This window comes from Bombina bombina, chromosome 7, assembly GCF_027579735.1.
Source record: "Bombina bombina isolate aBomBom1 chromosome 7, aBomBom1.pri, whole genome shotgun sequence".
Taxonomy (NCBI): domain Eukaryota; kingdom Metazoa; phylum Chordata; class Amphibia; order Anura; family Bombinatoridae; genus Bombina; species Bombina bombina.
In genome coordinates this window covers 139930230-139950330 of record NC_069505.1, presented here as the reverse complement: position 1 = coordinate 139950330, position 20101 = coordinate 139930230, and the positions used below count along the sequence as shown (strand labels likewise).

Here is a 20101-nt window from a genome sequence, read left to right as displayed (position 1 = left end):
TATGAGGATCACAATAAACAGAACACAGCAGAAACAGCTATTAGGTCCTTACGTCAAGGGAAGAGAGTCGTGGAAGAATATATCACAGATTTCAAACGTTGGGCACCGGACACTCAGTGGAACACTCCAGCCTTAAGGAATCAATACCGATTAGGTCTCAGTGAAGCAATAAAAGATGAGCTTGCACGTGGTATCATTCCTGATGATTTAGAAGCCCTCATGACACTTAGCATTGGTATAGACCGAAGATTAAGGGAAAGAAAATCTGAAAGATCCTTCAGTGATGCAAGTTACAGAAAACTACCCACTTATCATGCTACGCCTTCAACCTTGCCAGCAAGGTCCCTTGATGAACCTATGGATGTAGCAGTGATTCGTGGTCCTCTAAAACCAGAAGAAAAAGCTAGGCGCAAATTATTGAACCTTTGTTTATACTGTGCTGATAAAGATCACACTGTTAAGGATTGTCCAATACTTCTTCGCCAAAAGAAGGGTAAGACACCTCCTAGTTATCATATAATCAATATGGTACATGATTTCACTTCTCATTTGTCCCTTCCTCTCTCCCTACAGTGGCATCACCGGAAGATAGACGTACAGGCCGTAGTTGACTCTGGCGCATCTGGGAATTTTGTAGATATTTCTTTTGTTGTTAAAAATAAGATCCCACTAATAAAAAAGAGTGTTTCACTTGCTATACGTTTGGTTGATGGCTCACTATTCAGTTCAGGTCCAATAACACATCACACCATTCCTATTACTGTAATAACTAAGTCTGGTCATATTGAGCAATTGTCTTTCGATGTACTTCCCACTTCAGTATATCCCATGATACTTGGTTTGAACTGGTTAATAAGACACAACCCCACTATTTCATGGTGTGAGGGGTCTGTGATCTTTGATTCAGCATTTTGTAAACATTCATGTTTTACCAAACACTCTTTATACCATTTATCTGTCAATGGCCTACCTGAATGTTACAAAGAATTTAGTGACGTTTTTGATAAGGTTGAGGCAGACACACTACCACCACACAGGACGTATGATTGTCCTATTGATCTCATACCAAACAGTACCATACCTATAGGACATATATATCCTCTTTCAGAGCCAGAATTAGCTCATTTAAAAAATTATTTGGATGATAACTTAAAAAAAGGCTTCATTAGACCCTCCACATCCTCAGTTGGAGCTTCTATGTTTTTTGTTAAGAATAAGGATGGTAGTCTCCGTCCAATCATTGACTATAGGCAACTTAACAAATGTACAAAGAAAAACAGATACCCCCTGCCTCTCATTCCTGAACTAATTGAACGGTTACGTGGTGCTGTAATTTATACAAAATTGGATCTTAGAGGTGCCTACAATTTGATTAGGATGAGAGCAGGGGATGAGTGGTTAACAGCCTTCCGTACACGTTACGGCCTTTATGAATACACTGTAATGCCGTTTGGTTTATGCAACGCACCGGCGACGTTTCAGTGTTTCATAAATGATGTGTTTCATGATCTCTTAGATGTATGTATTGTCATCTATCTGGACGACATTCTTATATTCTCGGAATCATACGAAAAACATGTGTCACATGTAAAGCAGGTTTTACTACGATTAAGAGCTCATCGTCTTTTTGCTAAGCTGGAAAAGTGTATATTCAATACAGATACAATTTCCTTTTTAGGATACAACATATCCCCTCTAGGTATCTCCATGGAATCTAACAAGGTGGATGCTATAACCAATTGGCCTGCTCCCCGTAATAAGAAAGAAATCCAGAGATTCTTAGGGTTCGCGAACTTTTATCGCAAATTCATTAAAGGGTTTTCACATATTGTTCAACCCTTGACTTACTTAACACGTAAACATATAAAATTTGTTTGGAATCAGTCAGCAGAAGATTCTTTCATTAGTCTGAAACAGAAATTTATTACAGCTCTGATTCTACAGTTCCCAGATCCCAGTTGTCAATACACCCTGGAGGTTGATGCTTCCGAGTATGCCCTTGGGGCAATCCTTTCTCAAAGAAAGTCTCCAACAGAACCTCTTCACCCAATATCTTACTACTCCAGAGTAATGACCTCTGCAGAAATGAATTATGGTATTGGAGATAAGGAGCTTCTTGCTATCAAATCCGCCCTGGAGTTCTGGAGACATCTTCTGGAAGGAACACAACACCCTATTCTGATATATACTGACCATCGGAATCTTGAATTTCTGAAATCTAACAAAACCCTGACTTCACGTCAAGTCAGGTGGAGTCTTTTCTTTTCACGATTTGATTATATCATAACTTATAGGCCCGGCTCCAAAAATCTCAAGGCAGACTCTCTTTCTCGGAAGGATCCGAAACCTTCACATATAGAAACACCTGAATCTATCATACCTCCAGACAGAATAATCTGTTTAACTACCAGCTTTAAAACCACCCTAAAACAGCATCTCTCTCAGGACTCATCTTTGCAGCAACTTGGATTAAACAAACATCAGGACGGTTTGTACTACCATGACAATCTACTTTATATACCTGAAGCTCTTAGGGATGAGATTGTTGGTTATGCTCATGACTCACTATTAGCAGGTCATCCTGGAGTTCATAAAACATTGCATTTATTAAAGAGAGATTATTGGTGGCCCAAAATGAATGACACAGTCACTCGATATGTACAAAGTTGTCCCACATGTACCACTAAAAAACACCCACATAACCGCCCTTATGGTTACCTTCTTTCGCTTCCAATCCCAGACAGACCTTGGACAGACATCGCCATGGATTACATAGTGGACTTACCATCTTCATCAAATTTCAACACCATATTAGTGGTGGTTGATTTGTTTTCTAAAATGGCTCATTTCATCCCCCACAGGGGTCTTCCAACAGCTTCAGAAACTGCCTCTCTATTCTTAAACAACATAGTGAAACTTCATGGATTGCCTAAATCTGTCACTACGGATAGGGGGTCACAATTCACATCCAGGTTCTGGACCCAGCTATGTCGTACCCTCAACATCTGTAGAAGACTTAGCTCAGCCTATCATCCCCAGACAAATGGGCAAACGGAAAGAACTAATCAGTCACTTGAGCAATATCTCCGCTGCTATTGTACTTTAGAACAAGATAATTGGCATTCACTGTTGGCCACTGCCGAATTTGCTCATAACAACTCACTACACTCCTCAATGAAAACCACACCATTTTTCATCAACTATGGGTTTCATCCATCGTATCATCCTACCTGTACGTCTGATTCTACACTTCCAATGGTAAATGATACAGTCAATTCTATTGCTAATGGTTTTGCTTCTTTAAAAACAGTATTAGAAGTGGCACAAACTACCCAGAAGCATCATTATGATTTACGCAGATCTAAACCTCCGGATTATGCTGTTGGCGACAAGGTCTGGCTTAGTACAAAAAACCTACGTTTAAAGATTCCTAGTAAAAAATTAGGTGCATTGTATTTAGGTCCGTATGAGATTATTAAAGTAATCAATCCTAATGCCGTGACTCTACAATTACCATCTACTCTGAAGATACATCCAACGTTCCATGTGTCCTTGTTAAAACCCTACTCCTTGGTCAGGGGTAACTTACAGAGTTCTTCTGTTGTTCCTCAAGTCAGTGATGATGTTGAATATGAAATCGAATCTATCTTGGACTCCAGATACCTTCATGATCAACTACAGTATTTGGTAAGATGGAAGGGTTATGCTCCTGAGGAGGATTCGTGGGAGCCATCCTCAAACTTCTCTGCCCCCCAACTCCTCTCTTTGTACCACCGGAGAAATCCTGAACGTCCTGGTCCTTGATCCGCGGAGCGGCTCCTTGAGGGGGGAGTTCTGTCAGGATTTTACCATTCTGTACCTTTAACTACTAATTATCATACTGCTATTTAAGGCTCCACCTACTGTTGAACGTTGCTTGGTAATTTGTTCAGTCACCCACTGTTCCTGAACACTTCGCACCCAGCTATTCCCTCCTGTCTAAGTTGGGATTTCCTGCTACTGATGTTAGTTCCTGTTACTCAAGTCTTGTGGTTTTGCAGCTCCACAACTTTGTTCCTGTCTCTCTCGCTGCTTGCTTCCTGCTTACTCGCATGCTGGTCCGTTGGCGTGTGACGTCACTAGGTGAAACCGCAGCCGCCACACACTCTCACTGAATCTCGGCACACGCTGTGTGCATTTCTTCTCCGGTAACTCCGCTTCTGCTCCACTCTGAGGATACTATTTGGGAAGTCGGTTTGTATGTATTATCATCAGGATTACCGGTCTGTATTACCAATTTACAAATAAGGATATCTTGCCTTTCATGTCATTTGCTACTGCTTGCCTCAAATAATCAAGTTTACCTGCCATACTAAGCTATTAACCAGTTTATCTCATGCACTTGCTGTTACATGAACTATTCCGCTTGTGATTCACTATATTGACTTGCACAGTGACTTTTGCCGTATCTATCATTTGCCTAAATAGCACTGCTCCATTTGCATTAACCTCTGATGAACTTTATGTGCTTAAACTGACTTTAACCCAACAACTACTCTCAAACTGCATATCTCTTATCTGGTTGTAAATAACCAACGAAGCTACCCTGCACAACTCTATCTAAAGTGTGTGTGTGTGCCTGTGCAAGTTATGTAAATATTTTATATGTGTGTGATGCGAGTCTACAACTAATTTGGATGTGAATAAGCTTCTCCCTAAACTTTGGATTCTGAGTTATCCTACATTACCATACTATATTACTGTTTAGCTCATATCCAACTCCTTTTGGTATACCATCTTCACTCTGTATCCTACAGTAGTGACCCTCAGATCTATGAGCATAACAGGGTTCACACAAGTTAGATCTTAGTGAACCCGAGGTAAGGTGTGAGACTGAGTGGTCCTGCATGAACAAGGGTACTAGTTCATACTTAAACATTACACCGGGATCCATGGAAGCCTTCCCCTCTTTGCTCTACATCTACATCTCCTGATCCCCTTTTCCTTTCTACTTCTTGCTTTAATCCTTTCTATCCTTATCTCTATTTAGATTTGCTGACAGTATTTAGATGTTATTTGTCCATTTGAATCTAGGTCATTGAAAAAATGCTGTAAGTTCCAGAGTTGACCTAAGTTATGATATTTGTTTTGTTACCGATGCACAATGCTGCGTTAAGTTGTAAGTATTTATTTTGTTTTTGTTTTTATTCAAAGTTATATACAGTCTCAAATGTTCACACAATACAGATGTATAAAACATGGTCACATAAAATTGACTCTAGACACAAATGGGGCAATGTTGGCAAATACACGGGGGGGAAAAGTTATGCCCATTAAATTAATAACTCATAATGTAAGGGGGTTGAACTCCAACATAAAAAGGAAAAAAGCAATCTCAGATTATAAATCCCAAAGTGCCCATATAATAATGTTGCAGGAGACACACTTTGTTTCAGAAACCACACCTAAGTACTGGGATAAGAACTATCTGTTGCAGTTTCATGCACTTAATGCTAAAAAAAAAATGTGGGGTGGCCATTCTATTACATGCATCCTTAAATTTCAAGAAGGAGGAAATTCTTAAAGATAAGGAAGGGAGACTTTTAATTGTAAAGGGAACAATACACAATACTTCAGTAATTCTGGTGAATGTCTATGCACCCAATGATAACCAAGGCCCATTCTTGAGTAGGTTAAATAGGCTTCTATCAAGCTGGAAAAAAAGTAAGATCATCATAGGGGGGGACTTTAATTTGACGCTAAACGATGACTTAGACAGAACCTCACAGTTAACATGTACAAAAAGATGGACAACCCCAGCACAACAGTTGCTGAGAGACCTTCTACTAGATTATAATCTTATCGACAGCTGGAGAGCATTTAATAAAGCAGTTAAGGATTATACCTTTTACTCCCCAGTCTATGGCTCATACTCCAGAATAGACCTAATTTTGGTTAGTCAGATACTTCTACCGCTAATAAAGTCAGCCTCCATACTTAATAGTGCCTGGTCAGATCATGATATGGTGGTGGTGGAGTTTGAGGGGATGGTTAATATGCAAAGAACTAGGTCATGGTCTCTACACCCGAGCATGCTCCAAAATGACATTCTAGTTCAAAAAATACAGAAACACATTAGCGAGTTTACAACTATAAACAAATGGACCACATCCATTCCAAACTTTGTTTGGAGTGCACTTAAAGCTTCCCTACGAGGAATACTGATAGAGGAGGCAAGCAGAATTAGAAAAGCACACAATGCCACTATAGAAACACTGAGGAAGGAAATTGAGATAATAAGAGAACAACTAACTAAGAAAAAGCAACATAAACTAGTGAAACTGCTAAATAGCAAAAATGAAGAGTTAAATCAACTATTAGACAAAGAGGCGATCCACTCAATTAAATTAGTGGACACCAGGTACTATATTTATGGCAATAAGCCAGATAAGATGCTGGCAAATAAGCTAAAAGAAATTACTAGGGCCTCCACTATTCCACAGATTCAAGGGGCTAATGGCCGAGTAACTAACGATCCTCTCCAAATAGCCAATGAATTTGCAAAATTTTACACTCAGCTGTATAATTTACCCAAAAATACAGAGGGAACTAATAAAAGAAGGGAATTAGACACTTTTTTAGGGCATAGCAGATTGAACACAGTCTCAGAAGAAGAGTTGAGTTCCTTAAATGCCCCCATCACGACACAGGAAGTCTTATTGGCCATTCGAGATTTGAAAAGGAATAAAGCTCCAGGCCCAGATGGCTTTCCGGGCTCTTTCTATAAAGATTTACAAATGTCAATAGCACCCCTTTTGGTGAAATTATACAATAATATTTTGCAGGGAGTTGAGATTCCCCCGGATTTGCTGACTGCGAGGGTGACAGTCATTCCGAAAGCAGGAAAGAATACCCAATACTGCCAGAATTACCGCCCAATCTCCTTGATTAATCAAGACCTGAAACTGCTCACCAAGATACTAGCAACCCATTTAGCTGGGCCCATTAGAAACCTGATAGATACAGACCAGGTGGGCTTCATCTCCCAGAGAGAAGCCCCAGACAATACACGAAAAGTGATTGACCTAATCAATTATGCGATGGTAAAGAAAGTGCCTTCTCTGTTTCTAGCTTTGGACGCAGAGAAGGCATTTGACAGGGTCAACTGGGAATACATGTTCGCAGTCATTAATAGAATGGGGATTAGAGGACCTTTTACTGATGCTTTAAAAATAATTTATTCCACACCTGACGTGTATGTTAGGCTCTCAGGGTATCAGTCATCACAAATCCAAATTCGAAATGGAACCAGGCAGGGGTGCCCTTTGTCTCCCCTGTTGTTTGCAATGTGTATTGAACCGTTGGCAGTACTAATTAGAGATAATCCAGATGTGGCAGGACTTAAGGTAGGAGCTAGAGAGTATAAAATATCTCTCTTTGCGGATGATGTCATCCTTGCAGTCACGAAGCCTCTTCTGTCTCTCCCAGTAATTTATTCTATAATAAATAAATTCAGTCTGCTATCAGGATATAAGATTAATGAAAGCAAATGTGAGGCCCTTAGCACTCATCTCCCACACACAACAAAAAAACTGATAGAAATAAATTTTGGATTTACTTGGGTCAAATCATCCCTTAAATATCTAGGAGTCAACCTCACCAGTGATGTGAATAAATTGTATAAGGAAAATGATATCCCCATATTCTCGCAGATTAAGGAACTCCTACTTAGGTGGGCTAAATTTAAGTTATCATTTTATGGAAGGATCGTATCAATCAAAATGACAGTACTCCCCAAACTATTGTACTTATTTAGAACTCTCCCAATATCCATCCCAATTGCTGAACTACATATTTTACAAAAAGAAATTCTAAAATTTATTTGGCAAGGACACCGAGCAAGAATAAATAAACAGAATCTAATGAGACATAAGAGAAATGGAGGGATTGGTTTACCAAACCTGGTTTCAAATTACTACGCAGCAAGAATGGCACAGACCACACAGTGGTATATGATGAGCCAATCACCTCAATGGGTGCAATTAGAAAAATATATATTAGAGGTAGGAAGATTAGACACCATTCTCTGGGCAACAAAACAGAATAGACCAGGACATATCAAAGAATATGTCTCGATTAGTCATACGACCTATATCTGGGATAAATTGACCAAAGCCTTTCCCTTAGTCAATATTAGATCAAGATTGACCCCATTGGTTCCCATCACCTCACTCATTAGCACACATACTCAGAAGAAGTGGGAAAACAAAAATCTCTACCGTATAGCGGACGCATTTATTAACAATAAAATATTGACCTTCTCCCAATACAGAGAATTGGGAACCCCTGAACAAAACGAATGGTATCACTATCTACAATTTACATCTAGGATAAGAGAAATAATGGGACCCAACATACCCCCTAACAATACTGCATTAGAAACAATATGCCTAGCAAAAAACTATAAGGGGGGGCTGATTGCTTTACTATATCCGACATTTAGTGAGGGGACTGGCAATAAGAAAAGTTCTTTTATGACTAAGTGGGAACAAGAATTGAATCAGACTTGGACACTAGAGACCTGGTTGACAAATCTCGACAGAGGCTTATCATTTTCTCCAAATGCAATATTAAAAGAGAATTATATCAAGGTGGCATTTAAATGGTACATGTACCCCACCAGATGGAACAAGACACAGGCAGAGGGCTTCCATAGGTGCTATAGGGGATGCAAGGAAGATGGGACATATTTACATATGTGGTGGCAGTGTGAGAAAGTTAAAAAGTTATGGGATTTAACCTCGCATTTCTAAGTACTATTCTTGAGACTGAGATCGACTTATCCCCAGAGCAAGCTCTATTACACTTTCCCACAGGAGGCAATATCAAAAGACACCACAAATTGATAGCAATGATATGTACTGTAGTACGGATCTCAATAGCGAGATTTTGGAGGGTAGATCCCCCCACATTTGATTATGTCAAGAAGAGAATTGAATATCATTATAGTATGGCCAGTGCCTCAGCAACTATACTAAACACTAGAAACCAATTTATCCAACAATGGGAACCCTATATAATGTATATAGAAACGGTTAATAGAACTAGAACCTTAACCAATTAGTTAACACCCATAGTTATGATATTAAGGAATATAGGCTTGAGTTTGCAATGGTTTAGACCACTGAGGTGGTGGGCTAGAGTTTATCTCACGAAATCTAAAGAAGAAATAAAACAAGAAATAAATCCTTGTGTATTGTATTAATTAAGCACTACTGAAGAAAATACATTTGTAGACTGTATTGTTTATGTATTTAAGTTTTATTGTTGTTGATGAAACTTGTACAATTTTTTACATTTTGTGAAAATAAATAAAAAGATTTCAACAAAAAAAGAAATCTACACTGAGACGTATGCAGAATGAAAAGTCAAAAATTAAATTACATTTAAAAAAATCAGTATAAATTAAGAAAAACATATATAGAGAAGGGATTTACTAAGAGCTGGTTGAATTCTCCTTTATATTCTCCTATGCATTCTCCTCAGCTCGCCTTTGGAGCCTTTTGAAGGCAAGCAGGGGCAAAGTAATGATGAATGTCTCCATTCAAAGCTTAAAGGAACATTAAACAGTAAATAAATGCTAGACAGAATGATGCATTCAAAGAAAAGTTTAGTCTGAGAATAACATGTAGATGTATTTTGTAAAGTTTCATTAGTTGTTTAAACTTTGACAAAATAAGTGTAAAGTTTTAGTGTCTATAAAACAATGGGAGCTGCCATCTTGTAACTTAGGTTACCATTTCTGCTGTGACCAATCAGGGACAATTATAAATAGGTCACTAGAGTGTGCAGCCAATGGCTGTGTGGAATATAACAGTGTTCTGCACTTCAATTTCTAACAGGAACTGAAAAAAATCACAATTTCAGAATAGCATTACAGGAAAAGAGGACAAAATAAATAATGAAAGCATACTGTAGAGTTTTTTTTTTTTTTAAAAAAACAGAATTTATCATTTATTTATTTTTTACCATCTCAAAGTGTTTAATGTCCCTTTAAAGTTTTTAAAATTTAATCAGTAAAAGCTGTTTTTGGGTTGCAGTTTTTGAGGTTTAAAGGGACATGAAACCAAAAATTTTTCTTTCATGATTCAGATAGAGAATACAATTTTAAACACCTTTCCAATTTAATTCTATTATTTAATTTGCTTCCTTCTCTTGTTATCCTTTGCTGAAAAGTTTATCTAGGCAAGCTCAGGAGCAGCAGAGAACCTAGGTTCTAGCTGTTGATTTGTGGCTGCGTGTATATATATATATATATATATATATATATATATATTGTGATTGGCTCACCCATGTGTTCAGTTAGAATTAGTATTAGTGCATTGCTGCTCCTTCAACAACTGATACCAAGAGAATGAAACAAATTAGATAATAGAAGTAAATTAGAAAGTTGTTTAAAATTGTATTCTCTATCTGAAACATGAAAGAAAAAATTTGGGTTTCATGTCCCTTTAATTGCACTTTCTTGAGTGTTTATATAAAAAAAAAAAGGTAACAAAATAATGTGTGGGGCAATTTTTCGTTCTATTTTGCTACAGATAAGACTTGCTATAATCAGAAAGTACTCCATCACAAATAGATGTGAACACGACAAGCTCAAAGACTAATGATTTCTAATGCTGTTCTCAGTACTTATGGAAAACTATACAGTTTGTATTTGCAGGAGAACTTTGCGTTCTCAAAAAGCCCCAAAAAATGATAAATAGGTAACTGGGCGTACTTATAAGGCGGAATCTAGGAAATATGACTATGACTATCAAATTTAACCCTTTTTAAAGCGTACCTGTGCACCTTGGTGAAGCAAGAGAAATTCGTTGTCAGACTTGCGCAGTTAGCATTAATAAATCAGAGGATTACGTTGCATGCAGATTTTGTTGTCACAATTTCAGGAGAATTGCTTTGATAAATACTGATCATAATGTTTGTTAATCATAAGGAGTAGCTAGCATATTAAATAAAATTATTGTAAAATAATCCAAAATATTATTAGATGACGTAAAATATTAAAATATTTGGGCTTTGGTTCTCTAAACAAGTTTATAGCTGTTGAAGAGTGAGGTTATAAGTCCTTTCACAACAACAGCAAATATCACATTCTAATAAAAGGAGTTTGAAAAATGAATACAAATCTCAGAACAGATGCAAAAACATAATTTATGTAAGAACTTAACTGATAAATTCATTTCTTTCATATTGGCTGGAGTCCATGAGCTAGTGACATATGGGATATACAATCCTACCAGGAGGGGCAAAGTTTCCCAAACCTCAAAATGCCTATAAATACACCCCTCACCACACCCACAATTCAGTTTAACGAATAGCCAAGTAGTGGGGTGATAGAAAAAGGAGTAAAAAGCATCAAAAAAGGAACTGGAAATATATTTGTGCTTTATACAAAAAAAAACATAACCACCATAAAAAGGGTGGGTCTAATGGACTCTTGCCAATATGAAAGAAATGAATTTATCAGGTACGTTCTTACATAAATTATGTTTTCTTTCATGTAATTGGCAAGAGTCCATGAACTAGTGACGTATGGGATAGTAATACCCAAGATGTGGAACTCCACAGAAGAGTCACTTGAGAGGGAGGGATTTAGTAAATGTATGCAAAGAAGACCAAGTTGCTGCTTTGCAAATCTGATCAACTGAAGCTTCAATCTTAAAAGCCCACGAAGTTGAGACTGATCTAGTAGAATGAGCTGTGATTCTCTGAGGCGGAGCCTGACCCGACTCCAAATAAGCCTGATGAATCAAAAGCTTTAACCAAGATGCCAAGGAAATGGCCTTTCCTAGAACCAGAAAAGATAACAAATAGACTAGAAGACTTCTTGAAATCTTTAGTAGCTTCAACATAACATTTCAAAGCTCTTACAATATCCAGAGAATGTAAGAATCTCTCCAAAGAATTCTTAGGATTAGGACACAAAGAGGGAACAACAATTTCCCTATTAATGTTGTTAGAATTCACAACTTTAGGTAAAAATTAAAATGAAGTCTGCAAAATTGCTATATTCTGATGAAAAATCAGAAAAGGAGACTCACAAGAAAGAGCAGATAATTCGGAAACTCTTCTAGCAGAAGAGATAGCCAAAAGGAACAATACTTTCCAAGAAAGTCGTTTAATATCCAAAGAATGCATAGGCTCAAAAGGAGGAGCCTGTAAAGCCTTCAAAACCAAATTAAGACTCCAAGGAGGAGAGATTGGTACGGACCAAAGCCTGTACAAAACAGTGAATATTAGGAAGCTTAGCAATCTTTCTGTGAAATCAAACAGAAAGAGCAGAGATTTGTCCTTTCAAGGAACTTGCAGACAAACCTTTATCCAAACCATCCTGAAGAAACCTTAAAATTCTAGGAATTCTAAAAGAATGCCAAGAGAATTTATGAGAAGAACACCATGAAATATGTCTTCCAAACTCGATAATAAATCTTCCTAGAAACAGATTTACGAGCCTGTAACATAGTATCAATCACTGAGTCAGAGAAACCTCTATGACTAAGCAATAAGTGTTCAATTTCCATACCTTCAAATTTAACGATTTGAGATCCTAATGGAAAAATGGTCCTTGAGACAGAAGGTCTGATCTTAAAGGAAGTGGCCAAGGTTGGCAACTGGACATCCGGACAAGATCCGCAAACCAGAACCTGTGAGGCCATGCTGGTGCTACCAGAAACACAAATGGTTGTTCCATGATAATCTTGGAGATCACTCTTGGAAGAAGAACTAGAGGTGGGAAGATATAAGCAGGTTGGTAAAACCAAGGAACGGCTAACGCATTCGACTCCGCCTGAGGATCCCTGGACCTGGACAAGTACCTGGGAAGTTTCTTGTTTAGATTGGAAGCCATCAGATCTATTTCTGGAAGACCCCACATCTGAACAATCAGAAAAAAACATCTGGATAGAAAGACCACTCCCCCGGATGTAAAGTCTGGCGGCTGAGATAATCCGCTTCCCAATTGTCTACACCTGGGATACATACCACAGAAATTAGACAAGAGCTGGATTCCGCACAAGAAAGTATCCAATATACTTCTTTCGTAGCCAGGGGACTGTGAGTCCCACCCTGATGATTGACATATGCCACAGTTGGGATATTGTCTGTCTGAAAACAGATGAATGGTTCTCTCTTCAACAGAGGCCAAACCTGAAGAGCCCTGAAAATAGCATGGACTTCTAAAATATTGATTGGTAACCTTGCATCTTGAGATTTCCAAACCCCTTGTGCTGTCAGAGATCCCCAGACAGCTCCCCAACCTGAAAGACTTGCATCTGTTGTGATTACAGTCCAGGTTGGACAAACAAAAGAAGCCCCTTGAACTATACGATGGTGATCTAACCACCAAGTCAGAGAGAGTCAAACATTGGGATTTAAGGATATTAATTGTGATATCCTTGTATAATCCCTGCACCATTGATTCAGCATACAAAGCTGAAGAGGTCTCATATTAAAACGAGCAAAGGGGATCGTGTCCAATGCTGCAGTCATGAGACCTAAAACTTCCATGCACATGGCCACTGAAGGGAATGATTGAGACTGAAGGTTTCGACAAGCTGAAACCAATTTTATTTGTCTCTTGTCTGTTAGAGACAGAGTCATAGACACTGAATCTATATGGAAACCTAAAAAAGTTGATCCTTATCTGAGGAATCAAGGAACTTTTCGGTAAATTGATCCTCCAACCATGTCTTTGAAGAAAAAACACTAGTTGATTCGTGTGAGATTCGGCAGAATGTAAAGACTGAGCTAGTACCAAGATATCGTCCAAATAAGGAAACACTGCAATACCCTGTTCTCTGATTACATAGAGTAGGGCACCGAGAAACTTCGAAAAAATTCTTGGAGCTGTCGCTAGGCCAAATGTAAGAGCGAGAAACCGATAGTGGACTGGATGAATCGGAATATAAAGATATGCATCTTGCAAGTCTATCGTGGACATATAATGACCTTGCTGAACAAAAGGCAGAATAGTCCTTATAGTCACCATTTTGAAAGTTGGCACTCTTACAAAACGATTCAAAATTTTCAGATTCAGAACTGGCCTGAATGAATTTTCTTTCTTTGGGATAATGAATAGATCTGAATAAAACCCCAGACCCTGTTCCTGAAACGGAACTGGTATGATTACCCCTGAAAGCTCTAGATCTGAAACACACTTCAGAAAAGCCTGAGCCTTCACTGGATTTTCTAGAACGTGTGAGAGAGAAAAAAATCTTCTCACAGGTGGTCTTACTCTGAATTCTATTCAATACCCTTGAGAGACAATACTCTGAATCCACTGATTTTGGACAGAATCTGCCCAAATGTCTTGGAAAAATTTTAATCTGCCCCCACCAGCTGCGCTGGAATGAGGGCCGCACCATCATGCAGACTTGGGGGCTGGCTTTGGTTCCTAAAAGGCTTGGATTTATTCCAACTTGAAGAAGATTTCCAATTGGAACCAGATTCTTTGGGGGAAGGATTGGCTTTCTGTTCCTTATTCTGTCGAAAAGAACAAAAACTCCCTTCCCCCCAGTGACAGTTGAAATAATTGAATCCAACTGAGAACCAAATAAATTGTTACCTTGGAAAGAAAGAGAAAGTAATCTAGACTTAGATACCATGTCAGCATTCCAATATTTGAGCCACAAAGCTCTTCTAGCTAAAATAGCTAAAGACAGAGATTTAACATCAATTTTGATGATCAAAAATAGCATCACAGATAAAATGATTAGCATGTTGAAGCAAGCGAACAATGCTAGACAAATCAGGATCTGTTTCCTGTTGCGGTAAGCTTTCCAACTAAAAAGTTGATGCAGCTGCAACATCAGCTATAGATATAGCAGGCCAGAAAAAAATAAGCTTTCCTTAGATAAGATTCAAGTTTCTTATCTGAAGGATCCTTAAAAGAAGTACTATCTTCCATAGGAATAGTAGTACGTTTGGCAAGAGTAGAAATAGCCCCACCAACTTTGGGGATTTTTTCCCAAAACTCCAATCTAGCTGCTGGCAAAGGATACAACATTTTAAACCTTGAAGAAGGAATAAAAGAAGTACCAGGCCTATCCCATTCCTTTGAAATCATATCAGAAATAGCATCAGGAACTGAAAAAACCTCTGGAGTAACCAAAGGAGGTTTATAAACAGAATTTAAATGTTTACTAGTTTTAGTATCAAGAGGACTAGATTCCTCAATATCCAAAGTAACAAGGAACGTATATACTCCATCTTAAAGAGATAAGTAGATTTGTCAGAGTCAATATCTGAGGTAGGATCTTCTGAATCAGATAGATCCTCATCAGAGGAGGATAATTCAGTATGTTGTCGGTCATTTGAAAATTCATCAACTTTATGAGAAGTTTTAAAAGACCTTTTACGTTAATTAGAAGGCAGCATTGCAGACAAAGCCTTCTGAATCGCATCAGCAATAAAATCTTTTATATTCACAGGGATATCATGTACATTAAATGTTGAAGGAACAACAGGCATTGTACTAGTACTGATGGATACATTCTCTGCATGTAAAATCTTAACATGACAACTGTTACATACTACAGCTGGAGATATAATCTCCGCTAATTTACAACAGATACACTTAGTTTTGGTAGAACTGTTATCAGGCAGCAGGGTTCCTACAGTGGTTTCTGAGACAGGATCAGATTGAGACATCTTGCAAATGTAAGAGAAATAAACAACATATAAAGCAAAATTATCAATTTCCTTATATGGCAGTTTCAGGAATCGGAAAAAATGCAAACAGCATAGCCCTCTGAGCATAAAAAAGGCAAGAGGCATATAGGAAGTGGGGTTTAAATAATTAAATTATTTGGCGGCAAGTATGACGCACAGCGCAAAATAATTTTTTTTGGCGCTAACAACATCCGGAAATGACACAACTCACATCATGGCAGAAGCAACCTTGTGCAAGGAAACCTGGCGTCAACTAAGATGTCGGAAATTACGAATTTGCGTCACCGAACGTACCTTTGCGCCAAATAAATTCTCGTGCCAAAAATGACACAATAAACATCAGCATTTTGCGACCTCGCGAGCCTAATTTTACCCGCAAAATTTAATGAAAAAAACGGTCAATTTAAAAAAAAGACTATACCCCAGGTAAGAACTTCCTAAATATGTTTCCCAATTTTGAAACTGATAGTCTGCAAAAGGAAATATACATAAACCTGACTCATGGCAAATATAAGTACAATACATATATTTAAAACTTTATATTAATACATAAAGTGCCAAACCATAGCTGAGAGTGTCTTAAGTAATGAAAACATACTTACCGAAAGACACCCATCCACATATAGCAGATAGCCAAACCAGTACTGAAAATGTATCAGTAGAGGTAATGGAATATGAGAGTATATCGTCGATCTGAAAAGGGAGGTAGGAGATTAATCTCTACGACCGATAACAGAGAACCTATGAAAAGATTTCCCGTGAGGAAAACCATAGAATCAATAGGTGATACTCCCTTCACATCCCTCTGACAAACACTGTACTCTGAGACGAATCGGGCTTCAAAATGCTGAGAAGCGCATATCACAGAAGAAAATCAAGCACAAACTTACTTCACCACCTCCATAGGGAGGCAAAGTTTGTAAAAACTGAACTGTGGGTGTGGTGAGGGGTGTATTTATAGGCATTTTAAGGTTTGGGAAACTTTGCCCCTCCTGGTAGGATTGTATATCCCATACGTCACTAGCTCATGGACTCTTGCCAATTACATGAAAGAAACTATTTATTTATGAAATATTAGAGAACCCAGTACATTTTTTTTTATTATTATTTAATCTTTTAAATGTAAAAATATTCTAGAAACTACAAGGAAAACAAATTTAAAAAGAAAACAACCATACAGACAAAAACATAGGCTTAAGTCATTGAATTATTAGTAAAAATGTTTTCATATGCAACGTGTAAAGTTGTACTATCTGACATATGCTAATAAAAGTGATTTCAACAAAAAAAATAGGCTAAAAAGCTTAGAAATATCAAAACTTAAAGGGACAATGAACCCATTTTTTTCTTTTGTGATTCAGATAGAGCATGCAACTTTCTAATTTATTCATGTTATAAATTTTTATTCATTCTCTTGCTATCTTTATTTGAAAAAGAAGGCATCTAAGCTAAGGAGCCAGTCAATTTTTGGTTCAGACCCTGGAAAGCACTTGTTTATTGGTAGGTGAATTTAACCACCAATCAGCAAGAACAACCCAGGTTATTCACTAAAAATGGTCCGGCATCTAAACTTACATTCTTGCTTTTCAAATAAAGATACCAAGAGAATAAAGAAAATGTAATAATAGGAGTAAATTAGAATGTTGCTTAAAATTGAATGCTCTATCTGAATCACAAAAGAAAAAATTTGGGTTCAGTGTCCCTTTAAAACTCCAAGATGTTTAATAACTCTTTGTCTGCCAGAGAGGACAACACACTGTAGTGCTATGTACTGAACAAATATATGACAGCCCTATGGTTAATGTGATTAAAACAATGTTTAGGGAGTGGTCCTTGGCCCATAAGGAAACCTTTTACCCCTTATATTGCTATATAATAAAGTTTTATAGTCTATTTACTTTGGGACAATACAACAGGAACCTCCCAAGTAGATGCAAATCACATGTTGGTGTATCTAGGATAATGTTTGCTAGCCACTTCACATTCAGTAAGAGCAGCAATTAGACTTGTTTTGTTACTTTAAATATTAAGGCTACCACACGCACAGACACAACACCAGCATTACACAAAGTGCATGAGGATAGAGGGAAAGATGTCAGCAGCTGTGTCAAATATTAATATGTACAACACTTTTAAATGGAGGGAGATAGATAGGCAGACATGTATAAGGCAAATAATGACTGGGGGCTTATGGGAAGTAGGAGTGATGGGGTGTTCTTTGCCTCCTCCTGGTGGCCAAGAGATGAATTCCCACTAGTAATTAGAATGGATTTGTGGACTCTCCGTGCCATTGGAAAGAAAAAGTTACTAGTTAAGAAACACAGAAGTTACTAGTCCACTAAATATTAAAACAAGACAAATTTCTTATTTGCTTTCTGCAATTTTTAGTAACTAAGGACTAATGGATTAGATTAAATATACATCACTTTATAAATTAGTTAAAATAATAATATTAAGAAGAAGAAATTATATCAAACAAGCAATATTTTTAAAAGTTGTTTATGCAGATGTTAAAGGGATAGAAAGGTCAAAATTGAAATGTGCATAAATGTAATCAACTTGCGACATACGTCCATGAGCTAAAATGCTGCTAGAAAAAGTTATTACTATTTTTCTGCGGCATTCACACATATGCTGTGGGGGCTGTGTACCAGTGCTGAAGATGTATTGCTTCAATTGCACATTTCAATGTTGACGTTTCTGTCCCTTTAATAGGGTTGGCAGCTGTCTACAAGAAAAATACTAGGCAACCGTTCTTTGATTTGGCGACATGGGGTAATGATCACTGCAAGTTATATGCCCACATCAGCCCTCATAATCAGTCATAAGTAGACATTCATAATATAGACAGAGAATAGAATTGTAAACAACTTTCCAAATAACCTAGGTTCTAGCTGATGATTGGTGACTGTTTATATATATATATATCGATTGTCATTGGCTCACCCATGTGTTCAGTTACAAACCAGTAGTGCGTTGCTGCTCCTTCAACAAAGGATACCAAGAAAATGAAACACATTTGATAATGGAAGTAAACTGGAAAGTTGTTTAAAATTGTATGTTCTGCTTAAATCATGAAAGAAAGATTTGGGGTTTTATGTCCCTTTAAGGACCATTAGCTCATAAGTTATATGTCTTTAAGTCAAAATCATTCTCATACTGGACCTCATCACATAAGTTATATGTCTATATGTCAAAATCATTCTCATACTGGACCTCATCACATAAGTTATATGTCTATATGTCAAAATCATTCTCATACTGGACCTCATCACATAAGTTATATGTCTATATGTCAAAATCATTCTCATACTGGACCTCATCACATAAGTTATATGTCTATATGTCAAAATCATTCTCATACTGGACCTCATCACATAAGTTATATGTCTATATGTCAAAATCATTCTCATACTGGACCTCATCACATAAGTTATATGTCTATATGTCAAAATCATTCTCATACTGGACCTCATCACATAAGTTATATGTCTATATGTCAAAATCATTCTCATACTGGACCTCATCACATAAGTTATATGTCTATATGTCAAAATCATTCTCATACTGGACCTCATCACATAAGTTATATGTCTATATGTCAAAATCATTCTCATACTGGACCTCATCACATAAGTTAAATACTGGACACCTCACAACACTAGATGTCAGAGTCTAATATTTATAAACCCTAGGGAGGTGTAATGTACTAATGAGACATGAACTGCACACAAAAATGGCACACACACACACATATATATATATATATATACACACACATATTTATATACACACATTATACATAAAGTATATTCAAGCTCGCAAAGTCTTCACCCTCAGGAATGGGAAATACGTAAAAAATAATAAATTATAAACTTACCCACAACCTGGATAATTTCAGCCAGCAAAACCCCATCTGTAACATCTTGTTGAAGATCCTTTATGAGTCGTTTATGGCCAGATTTTGCAAGGTAGTGGTTTGCCCAGTCTGTGTAGATCTGCAATAAATAAATGCAACAAGTCAGTACAATAGTAGCCACGTTTCCTGTTCATTATTTAGATCACTCCAAGAACCACCACAGATTTCTGAGAGCTTTGATGAGTCCTGCTTTTCACTTGCTATCCAGGACAAGTGTGTGATCCATTAACATTCAAGACTTGTTACATATAAAGCATTCAGTCCCCAATAGCGATTTCTTTCTTCTGTTGAGAGCTCTGACATCAGAGCTTAGAATGTGCCAGGGAAAAAGCCCAGATACAGTCAGTGCAGTGAATAGAGTTTTAGCCAAAGAACCAACTGCTCTACACCAGCCAGCTGATCAACTGAATTTCTGCTTTCAGGCTTTTATGCCTCTGTGCCATTATGCAGTCTCTTTAGAGACGGATGCTT

The 20101-nt window shown here is 37.5% G+C and overlaps 1 protein-coding gene across 1 annotated transcript in view; it reads right to left on the bottom strand.

Moving 5' to 3' along the window:
* LOC128636275 (neuron navigator 2-like) overlaps positions 1-20101 on the bottom strand; it is a 474377-nt gene that overhangs the window by 339281 nt on the left and 114995 nt on the right. Inside the window, 1 exon segment of the mRNA XM_053689311.1 lies at positions 19592-19709. Within this exon segment, the coding sequence (XP_053545286.1) occupies positions 19592-19709 (118 nt within the window).